The sequence below is a fragment of the Grammomys surdaster genome, unplaced genomic scaffold (assembly GCF_004785775.1).
Source record: "Grammomys surdaster isolate TR1022 unplaced genomic scaffold, NIH_TR_1.0 126131, whole genome shotgun sequence".
NCBI lineage: Eukaryota > Metazoa > Chordata > Mammalia > Rodentia > Muridae > Grammomys > Grammomys surdaster.
In genome coordinates, this window is record NW_021620939.1 from 4282424 (window position 1) to 4294238 (window position 11815).

Consider the following 11815-nt stretch of genomic DNA (forward strand, 5'->3'; position numbering starts at 1 on the left):
GGGTCTGCTTCAGGTTTCTCTCCTTCCCAACAAATGCAATTTCGGTGCAGAATTGCAGGGGGCCCCTTTATAGGCCCCTCCTAACTGTTGGTGGAAGAGATCTCCAGAAGACGGTTCTGCTCTTATGTGAGCTGCAGAGAAGCAGTGAGCTCAAAAATAGTCATATAAAATAACAAATGTCCCCCTGCGTTCAGATCAGTGAATAAGGAAACCAAGAGCACTGCCTTTGAGAGTTTCATCTGTAGGGAGAAATCATCCATGATTATTGGTCTCCAAAGTTATTCCTATGCTCTGGATAATTAAACTCATACTCTGTAAAGCTAACGATTCTAGCTAAGTATTCTTATTTGGTATCTACAAAATTGGGTCTGTGTGCTGGGAGAGATGGCTCAGCGGGCAAAGCACCTGCCGAACAGACGTGAGGACCTGGCTTTGACTCCCTAGAACTCATGTGAAGCCAGATAGAGTAGCACAGCCTTCGATCTCTGCTCCCAGAGGGAAGTGGAACTCATGGCTATCTGTGCTGCCTCATACAGTTATATAAAACAAGGAGATCCTGTCTCAAACAAGGCTGGGGACTGGAGAGATGGCCTGGAGGTTAGGAGCACTAGCTGCTCTTGCAGAGAGGATCTGGATCCAGTCCACAGTACCCACATGGAAGCTTACAATCATCTAAATTCCAGTTCCAGAAGATCCAACACTCTCTTCTGGTGCCCACAGGCACAAGGCAAACATGTGGTATACTGAAATACATACAGACACCTATACATATAAAATATATCTTATTATAAAGGTCAAAATAGAAGACCACCACCCAAGGTTGACCTCCACGTACATGCCATGGTATGAGCATGCTCTCACACACACAAAAAGCACACGTACACACACATACGCGCGTGCACACACACACACGACTCACAAAGTGTTGTTTTGGTTTGGTTTTAGGGTACCTGAGCATCTCATTGGTCCCAAAAGACTCAGATACTTGAGAAACTTCCTTATCAAATAGAAGAGGCGCACAGACACTTCCCTCTTCAACAATGAGAAGGCAAAAGAAATCCAACACATTTTTGGATTCTTTATGTGGAATTTATGAACCTTTGGCTAAATCCTCAACAGCTCAAGCCATCATGTCATATTGGTAAGTGTAAATCATTGAGCATGTTATGTTTTATGTGGAACAAAAACACATACCAAACAAGAAAAAGATAAGGTATTCAATCGGGAATTCAAAACAGAAAAATGAGACTTACAGGCTGCCCTCTTGGCCCTCGCTCACCCCGCGGACCTCTTTCTCCTGCAGGACCGAGTTCTCCCTTGTAATAGAGAGGAGAGATGAAATTAACTTTCTCCCATGAGTTTCTGAATCTTTGTGCCATTTTCTTAGAGACTGTTTGGTTAGCTGTTTTAAAACCTGTTATCTTCACTAGTCTTGTTAAGGCTTGTTCTGGAAATGGGGTAAAAATGGAATTAGATACAGCTGTAAAAAAAAAATTAAATCACAATATTTCAGGAAAAATAGGTGCAACCATAACTCATTATGTTACCAAATAGTTAAGAGGGAAAAGCCACACTTACAAATATTGCATGATTCCTCTCAGATGCAGAAACTAGACTTAAAAGTATGTATATTTATATGTGTGCTCATTAAATAAAGCTAATTATAAGTACACTGGCAGTCTTTGTACTGATAAGTACACATGCTTACAGTGAGCCCATGTTTGTTCTCTGTCAGTACACCTTTGCCTCCTCATACATGTGAGCCACTTCTCCATAGGTCAGTTTTTATAATTTCCTTCTTTGTATTCATCTATCTAGCTATAAGATAAAAGCCGGTCCATAACTTCACCAAAAATATCAGGAACATGCTGGAAATGATCACATGGCAGGGGAAGATTTTCTTGAGAAAGCCCAAAGGCCTCCTAAAGTCATAACCAAGAGTAACACACATAGAGTAACCAAGAGTAACACACATAGAGTAACCAAGAATAACTCACATGGAGTAACCAAGAGTAACACATAGAGTCTCCAAGAGTAATACATATAGAGTAACCAAGAGTAACACATGTAATCAAGAGTAACATAACCGAGATTGTTCCCTAATACTCACCTTTAGTCCTCTGGGTCCATCTGGTCCTTTTGAGCCATTTGGCCCTGGAGGCCCAGGATTCCCCTGCAATGATATCATGACAAAATCATGACTCTCTTACTACAGATGGTCCCTGACTTGTAGTCATTTGACTAGTGATTTTTGTTTTATTTTTTTTACTTTATAATAGAAGAAAATCATAAGCTTTCAGTAAAACACATACTTCAAATTTTGAAATTTTGACCTTTTCTGGGCTAATCATACTTGATACAGTATTGTCTTGGGATGCTGAGTACCAGCAATGGTCCATCACCATGCAGCTACAGGGGTCAACAGCTGATTCTCTATAGTGCTGTATTTACTAAGCTACAGTGTTGGTAGGTCAATCTGTTAAGTGAGCTTTTACTCTATGACATTCTCAGCTACTGATGGCTTCACTGAGATATCATCCCACTACTAGTCAAGATCAAAATGATCTGGGATTATCAACGTGCTTATGAATTAGCACCTAAAAATCCAAGTCAGAGGCCAGCCTGACCACTTTCTGTCTGGGTGGCGAGTCATTTAATCTCCTGGAGCCTCTGTGATGTTATCTACAGAAACAGAGCATTTCCTTGTATCTTCATACAGAACAAGGGAATTGGCATGGACATGGAAGGTGAGCTTTTAATGCTCCACCCAGTTCATTGTATCTTCCAACATGCAAAATGCATAGCAGACACAGTTAAGCTGGGGGGAGACTGAGAGGATGACAAAGACTATTATGCAAGAATCAAATCTACTGAACACTGAAAAAGAGGTGAAAGGACTTATCTATACTCTCTGTGAGAAAGGGGTGAGGAGGGAAGGGTTATCTCTCTGGGAAAGGATCTGGTCAAAAGATCAGGAAAACTAAAGCCTAGGCTCTTACCTGCTCTAAACTGGAAACATGCTCCAATAAGACTTACAATATCACAATGAGAATTTTTTAAATAACAGGTTAGCCAGACTTTGTGACCTGCACATTTAAACGCAGCACTAGGGAAGCAGAGGCAGACAGATCTCTGTGGGTTCCAGGCCAGCCAGAATAATACAGTGAGACTCTGTCTCAGTAAACAAACAAACAAATGTGCTTTAAATGCTTTAAAGACAGCAAGCTAGCTTTTGTTACCCAGGGAAAGACTTAGGCCATAGTTCTGTCCTCGAAGCTGCTGTTTTGAGTCTCTGGACGGAGACCACGGACCTGACTCAAGTCCTGTTGCTTGGTGTTTTGCACTGTGGCAGATGCTCCTGTCCTTAGGAAGTCACCCTGACCATATAGCTCAGTCCCTCTGATCTTTCCACTGGCCACAGACGTAAGATAAACAATGGAGCAGACCCCTGGGAAGCCCCAAGTCAGAGGTCATTTGACTACTTACTATTTGAAAAAAACAGTCATTAGATGTCCCTGAACCCCTGCGGCCTTACCTACACAGTCAAGCACGCCCATGTATCCTCATGAGGTACTGGCAATTTAAGCTAGACTCCTGTATGGCGCATCATTTGTTCTTGCACTATGTCTGAGTAAACAGGAGCTGTGGTACATGTCTGTGAGGTTCAGGTGCTCACCATGTACCCAGAATGAAGGAGGCACATGGCTGGTACCCATGCCAGCTTCCATCAAACTAGATGTTCTGGAAATCTATGGTACTCACAGACCCCCAGAACAAGTGATTCACCCTGTGACACCTCAAGGCGAGAATCAGCCATTTCTAATCAGCAGGTATACTGTAGCTATTTGTCTTACATACCTGGGCACCTGGACTCCCATTATGACCGAAAACTCCTGGTGGTCCCTGCCTTCCTCTGGGTCCCTGTTCCAAAAGAGACACTGAAAGTCAATTGATTTTTAATACAGCCCTTCACATCCCATGTAAGTGTAAAGTCACCTGAGATACCTGCTGGACGAAGGTGCCCAGACCCGGCACTGTGCCATCTACCAAACTGAGTCAGGTTTGTGTGTGCACTTGAAGCGCCCATGGATATTCATCCCATACTCAACCGTCTACAATGGAGGGCATAGGTCCTTAACATCTGTGTTCCTAGCAATTGTTCCAGAAGGATCTGCTGAGCCCTGAAGTTCAAAGGAGTTGTGTTCATAGCTTCAGCCACCCATTGAATTTGAAATCAACAGAGTGGGCCGAGAGTAGCAGCTATGTTGCCCCCCTCCTTAGAACGGAACCTTTTTCTGTAGCCCGATCTCAGCTGTTACCAGACTAAGAACCAGGGGTGATTTAAGAAGCCCAATCTCTGTTGCTGGGGGGCGGGGGGGGGGGAGGGACAGGCCTTATTTTTCCCTCTGATCTATTTTGCTTGACTGAGTTTGACACTTTAAATTTTTTCCGGTTTTTGTGAGAGCTGCTTCCCTAATAGCAGCATTGATCTGAGTTTCTGCTCTCCCAGGTGAGGTATTGATGATGATCTGTTTCAATAGCCTATCACTCCCACAACCCAGCGGGGAGGTGAGAAGGGAGGACGGTTTCTAATGATTATCTCCCTTGTGGCTCTCGGCACAATGTACATGCCTTTCAAAAAAGCAGAATCTGGCGACTACAGAAGAGACAGGACAGTGGAGAGGGTCTGAACTTGAAATAAGCCAGCGATCAAAGGGAAAATGGGAAAAACAGGCTTCTTCTTTATCTCCGCCTGAAGCTGGTTTTCATCAGAAAGCAAACACACTCTAATTACAGTTTGATTACTCTTTTTTTCTCTCAAGTGTCCTTGTCATCTGGTATCAGCAAGCAGCTTCTCGAGTCAACTGACACCCACTGGATTTTTAATGATGGGGTGAGGGCTCAATGTAAGTAAACTTTCCTGTCAGTTTAAAGTTCTTCCATTGCTGGGAACTTGGAAATGCTTTGCTTTCTAAGAGAAAGAGTTTGAGAGGCCATAAAATGGTAGGTTTAGTTTCTCCTCTGAGGATTCCAAAAGAGCTGCTTTGAAATTCAAGTTTCCACTTGTCACTTGGGAGTTTACAACCCCCCACTGGACGGAAGTACTTAGAGGTTAGACCCCCATCTTGTTTGTCTAGGCACCCCAAGGTCTATTAAGAGGGAGCCCTGTGCATAACAAATACCCGGCAAGCACTTTGCTGATGAAATACAATTTTCATGAATTAAATTCTACTTAGGAACAATGGGAATCCAAGCTCCAGAGACATTCATTAAGAGCACTGACGTTTACGTTCCAGTCGCGATTCTGTCACTAACAGTGTGACTTTGGCCGATTTGCTTACCTTCTTCATCCTCCTCTCCATTTTGTCCCTGTGAAATGGGCTAATATGCCCACTTACCACCCCAACTGTGGATTAAAGGAATTAATGCTAATACATAGGCTAGTAGCCAGGAGTCTGATCAATACCACCTATTGTGGTTTAGCCTTCCCAAAAGAGGGGCTATGCAATTTGCTTTGGTAAGGCTCAGGAAGCTTCCTGGAGGGCATTTTGATTCATATTTCTGTCACACAAAGAAATACACTTAGATTAAAATCCAGTTCTTGATACAACCTGTGGGCCTGGATATCCAGGCTCTCCTTGAGAACCCAGCTCACCAGTTTCTCCGAGCACACCCTGCAGAAATGAAAAAACAAGCAAACAAACAGATAAACAACAGAACTGTAATGAGCTCCCAAACATAGCAGAGGTTCTACTGAAGACATCCTTCCCTGAAAGGTGGCCTTTAAGAGCACAGAGGATAAGCCATGAAAAAAGATTGGACCAGTTGTGCTCAATCCTCCCCAGAGATGGATCTGTGCTGGAGAAGAAATTGGAAGGGTTTCCCCTTCGACTGGAAAAATGCAGGGACTGACCGTTACCACCTTTCCCGAGTCTTCAGCGGTCTTCACACAACTCTTTCCAGCACCTCAGCCAGTAAAAGGGCAGAAATCTTATATTTAAATAACCCAAACTCCTAATTTACATAAGAACTGCTATCTAAAAGTCTAGCCCTCTTTTTCAGGGTGGAGTTATATGTTCATGTGTGTGTAGGTACATGTATCTCTGTATGTGTGTGTGCATGTGTGTGTGTGTGTGTGTGTGTGTGTGTGTAATCCAGAGGTCACTCTTGTGTCATCTGCCTCAAGGGCTGTTACATTAATCTTTTTCCTTCCTTTCTTTTTTTTTTTTTTTTTACTTTTTTTTTTTTTTTGAGGAAGGGTTTCTAACTGGGACCTGGGTCTCACCAATTAGGAAAGATAGCTGACCAGGGAGCCCCAGGATCACCCCGTCTCTGCCTCTCTAGTGGTGAGATTACAGTATGACCATAACTGGCCTTCCCCTACAAGTTCTGGGGATAGATCTCAGGCCCCACATTTGTGCAGCAAGCACTTCAGTAAGTGAGCCATCTCTTCAGCCCTTTGGGACTTTCTTTAAGATATACGAAGTCAATGCTCACATGCTGGCTAGTTTTGTGTCAACTTGACACAAGCTGGAGTCACTTGGGAAGAGGGAACCTCAGTTGAGAAAATGTGGCCTGTGGGCAAGTCTGTGGGACGATTTCATGGTTAGTGATGGATGTGGGAAAGTTCAGGCCACTGTGGGTGGTATCAACCCTGGGCAAGTGGTTCCGGGCTGTATGAGAAAGCAAAGGGAAGAAGCTGGGGAGAGCAGACCTGTAAGCAGCATGCTTCCATGGTCTCTGCCTCAGTTCCTCCCCTGACTCCCTCAGTGATGGACTGTGTTATGTGAAACTGTAAGCCAAAATAAAGCTTTTCCTTTGCGTGTTAATTTGGTTGTGGCACTTATCATAGCAACAGACACTCTAAAACATCTCTCGAAGTGTCAAGGACCTTCATCTCTCACAGGAAAACAGAATGATGGCCACGTGTGGCAGTCACTTGAGGTTGGGGGATGTGCTCCTGCTATGATGGCCAAGCTGTTCATGATTTCCTGGACACATGTGACCCTTACACCTCACACCGCCCCCTGCCTTATTCTCCTTTCTACATGTTACACTGTAGCTTTCTGTGCACTTGTGTGCATATGCATAGGATTATGTGCATTTCTATATGATATACTTTCTGTGCACTTGTGTGCATATGCATAGGATTATGTGCATTTCTATATGATATTCTTTATATGCACTTGTGTGCATATGCATAGGATCCACAAGGGAGACTACTCAGGGTTTTTCTTTCTGAGATTATGTGACCTCACTCAATATTATTCATTCTAAGTCCCTCCATTTTTCTACAAATTTCGTGATTTTATTTTTCTTTAGAGCAGAACTATGGTGGGGGGGAACTATTGATTGAAAACTTGAATAGGGATCCAAGCAAGCCATTTAAAGCTCATCATAATTAGAATCTATGAAAAGGAGACGTGTCCAATTTCATCCTATAGCTCGGACAAGTTCACTCCTGTTCCAGAATGAAAGGACTCTACTGCGAAATCTGTCTCAGCGGAACAGTGTAGAAACATAGAGGGTGAAAGGCCTGGGTTTCCATAACATGATGGAGGGATGAGGAGGAGTGCGGCAAAGAAAAGAAAAGCAATCCTCCCATGACCTACTACAGTGGGGTTCCGTCACTTCTATTAGGGAGCTGTGTAATTAACAACAGGCTCAGAGAACATAGAGCAAGTAGGGAAAGAGGAGATTCTATTCACAGAAAATGAAATTACAAAGCTGCAGATGCTCCGTTAATTTGACCAAGAGTGGACAAAATAAATGCATGACCAGGATGTGGCAGGGAGCAGAAGGAGAAGACGGTAGATGGGTAAGAAAGCAAAGTCTTCATCTCTACTGTAAGGAGTCACTGAGCACTGAGCTAAGCTGCCCTCCTGCCTCGAGAAACCGTGAGCAGAGCAGAGCACCGCAGAGCTGAGTTCCAGAGAAGCCAGCAGGAATGAAGCTGAGCTTGTATGAAATCTCCAAAGAGCACCACAGTTGTTGATTCAGACATTAGATCTGAATCAGTCCGCTGTGCCATCTCTGGCAATTCCATTCGCTTTACCAAGCTGGTCTGCAGGGTGAGAGATCTAAGGCAGAGCTATACCCTGGCCTGGTTTTTTACTTTTCATTTTGAAATAGAGTCATACTACATTGCCCAGGCTGGCCTTGAACTCACTCTGTAAAAGGTCAGATAAGCCTTAAAGTTACCACCCTTGCCAGGATGTGAAGGCTATAACATACATCACACTGGCAAACTGGCATGCACTCTTTGAACTCTTAGAGAAGCCCATGCTCCCGTTTCAGACCTTAGCATGCTTGTCTGACAGTGTCCTCTAAGGCCCCCTTGTCTGGGGATGGGCTGTACACTCCCAACTTCCCTCTGTGAGGAGGGAAGAGAAGAGCAACATGCCCCAAAAGTAAAACATTGTATCTTAGAAACAGATAGTAAGCCATTCCCACCAGAGGTTACTATTGTTTATCCCATGATACCAAAGTGCCTGCAGTAGAGAAACGTGGAGTCCAAGGGTCAGCTATGGAAAGCTCATCCACGGAGAAGGAAGTTTGTTTAGGAATGAATGGTCACTGCCTCTCCCCTGTCAGTGCCTGCCAGATGTTGTGACTGCTGGACATGACAATATCATCCCTATATGTTGCTATTTGTTCCTTAACTGGACACCTCTCCTGGGGCGAGGGGATAGTTAGCTCTGCCTTGGACTCTATATGGAAATCTAGCTGGCTCCTGAAAGGGCCTTCCCAGGTTAGTTTCTGCTGGATGTTCTGAGCACCCAATCTGATGATGGTCTGCTATCTATGTATCTTTTGGTATTTATTCTTTTGATTTGACCTGCTATGTACTTAACAATGCACTCATTTCAAACAAGTATGACTATTGTAGATCAGTCTCCTGACTATGTGGAACAGGATCTATGGGAAGATTTCCACGAGAAGATACGGACAAGCATGCAGTGCACCATCTGGGGCCAGATAACAGCTTAGTAAAACAAAAGTCCTCCTGGGAATAGTCCCAGCCCACTATCAAACTGCATGGGCTTCTTCTGGAGATGCCACGGACTTAGACTTTTCCCTTCATCTCTCTGGGGTGCACTTGCTCACGCATAGATAGGAAGTCCCAGCCTTCACTCCAAAATGTCATTTTATCAAAGATGAGAACGCTTCTCTACTGTACTATTTTAAATTCAAATGAAATATAGCAGGGGTGGAGGTGTTGTGAACATTGTCTTCTTCCACAGTAACTTCCCATAGAGCCTCCGTGCTATCTCAACAGCCAATCAGCACTCCCCTTGACCTCAAGGAGAACTATGAAAGTAGCCTTACTTGACAAACAAAGAGAACTCTCCAGAAATACTGACCTTCAACCCTGGCAAGCCATGTCTTCCAAGTGACCCCTAAGAACACAAAAAAAAGAAAAGATCTCAGAAAAGAAAACAAGCCAAGCCTGCAGCACCAAGTCCCCTCCTCGTGGGAAGCCACCTCCCTCTTCAGCAAAGGCAGGAATCTGCCTCCCCCTGCAGCGGTTATACCTACCCGGGGTCCCACACTGCCAGTTTCCCCCAGAGGTCCATGGAAACCAGAACTTCCCTGAAATAAAAGAAAGATCTGTTTAAATGCCACAGACTCCTGGTTTTATTCCGTAGGCTTGAAAAGTCTGACACTGAAGCTGCTGGCAATATGTGATGATTCAACTTACCTAAAATTAAATAAAATTAATGGCCAGCCTGGCTACACCCCAAGGATCCAGCAAGTGTGTAGGGCCGGTAGCTACCGTATCGGGAAGTACAGAGGTAGCATGTCTGTTAGCGCTGCTCAAGCACCAGTCTCCAGCTCTGTGCTTACTGTGTGAGCATGAGGAACTGAGTGTGGATCCCCAGAGTACACATAAAAGCTGAACACAGAGGTGTGTGCCTGTAATCCCAGCACTGGTGGGTAAAAGACAGGAGCTCACTGGCCAGATGGTTAAGCAGAAACTGTGAGTGGTGAGAGACCCTGTCTCAAAAAAATCAGATAGAGAGAGCAATTGAGGAAGACACCCAACTCAGACTTCTGACATAGACATACACACATATACACACACATGATCATGTACATGTGTACACATACACACGCACGCACACACATACACATAGTCATGAGCATGCACACACATACACACACATGCACACACTGATGAACATACACACATGTACACACACATGCACATACTCATACACACGCACACACACTCGCATACACACACGCATGCATGCACGCACACACACGTGCACACAGAAATAAACGGCATTCAATTTTCATGTTCTTAAATATACCGATAAGTTATCATTCCCTGCTGAGTGTCCCTTTGTTAATAACACAAAGCTCATCACACTGTGACAGCAGTCACATATGTTCTTCAGCAAGCCATGCCCAGGATTTAAACATACTAACGTTTTCCTTCTTACAGGTGCCACGCAGGGTCCTGAATGACAGGTAGAGGAGAAGGTGGGAAGTTGTGTCTCTCCGTGCATGGAGGGACCAACACGAAACATATTCATAGGTGGTGACAGGAAGAAAGATATCACAGCCACCATGAGAAGGCACTCTGCTGTCACCTCTGTGGATTCAGAAGTGGGCAGACTCCAAAGAAATGGAAATGGAAACACCATAGGATCCCCTAAAGTGGAAACTTCTAATTCTTTGGAAAGTTAGTTATGTCAAATGATATTTTGCTGGGGCACACAGGTAAAAAGATGAATTGTTAAAGGAAACATGTGAAAGATTGTTTTCCCAAAGCAGACACAGGTGAAAGGATGTTTTGATATAACAAACACATGAAAGGGCCCTTGAGGAAGGAGTATAAATATGACCCCACAGACAGCAGGAGAGGAGCACTGAACATCGGTTTGGGTTGCCTCCTTATTCTTTGCTAATGACAACATGCATGTATTGGTTTGCCTTATATAGCATTGTTGAGCTCAACTTGTGATACTGCCATCATTGAGAGAAATTCGCCCAAGAACTGCTCGTGAGGTTCCTGAGGCAGCTTGCCACTTCAGCAGCCTCCCCTTGCTGACTGGAGAGCCTGGCAGTTTCTTGAGGATTGAACTACAGTTGCTGGTTCATGCCTGGTGTCTGTCTGTCTAGAGGACTGGTCTGCAGCTGCTGAGTCCTATTTGGTGTTTGCTACAAAACTAAACTTCTGACAAAAAGTTGGGTTGTGGGCTAGAGGAAAGGTTGAACCTTTATTAAAAGTAGGTTGCAAAACTCGTATGCTTACAATCCCTGGCAAGAATGCCACGGATAGTCATTCAGTGAAGTTGCCTGCTACCTCAGAGGGAAGGGGGAGGAAAGGAAGTGTAACACTGAAGCCAAAGCCGCATCTTGTTACTCTGTTATTTAGGAAAGACTAAATTCTCAAACAATTTAGCCCACAATGCTAGTGGATTCACAGTCAAACATGGTACAAACATTTACTGAAACATTATGCAATAATTTTAAAATACTTATCAAAACACCAAGAAGACGTGAAACATTCAAGACAGAGCTGCATGGGAGGGGCAGGATGTGTATTAGTGGAACCATTGTTGATAGTTTCATTTAGATTCTGTGCTGGGTTCGTGAGAGCTTGTATCTGTGATAATATATTCATTGTCACAGATACTCTTTCTCCCTCCCTCTCCTTTTTTCCCTCTCCCTCTCTCCCTCTCTCCCTCTCTCCCTCTCTCCCTCTCTTCCTGTCTCTCCCTCTCCCTCTCCCTCTCCCTCTCTTCCTGTCTCTCCCTCTCCCTCTCCCTCTCCCTCTCCCTCTCCCTCCCCCTCCCCCTCT

General features: G+C 44.3%; 1 protein-coding gene across 2 annotated transcripts in view; it reads right to left on the reverse strand.

Moving 5' to 3' along the window:
* The window catches only part of LOC114611874 (collagen alpha-4(VI) chain), a 114612-nt gene that overhangs the window by 33647 nt on the left and 69150 nt on the right, over window positions 1-11815 (reverse strand). For both annotated transcript variants that reach the window (XM_028756658.1, XM_028756656.1), the window contains 6 exons: window positions 9541-9594; window positions 9366-9401; window positions 5613-5675; window positions 3859-3921; window positions 2111-2173; window positions 1254-1316 (listed from right to left, as the gene is read on the reverse strand). In XM_028756658.1, the coding sequence (XP_028612491.1) occupies window positions 1254-1316; window positions 2111-2173; window positions 3859-3921; window positions 5613-5675; window positions 9366-9401; window positions 9541-9594 (342 nt within the window). The remainder of the gene's footprint in view (window positions 1-1253; window positions 1317-2110; window positions 2174-3858; window positions 3922-5612; window positions 5676-9365; window positions 9402-9540; window positions 9595-11815) is intronic.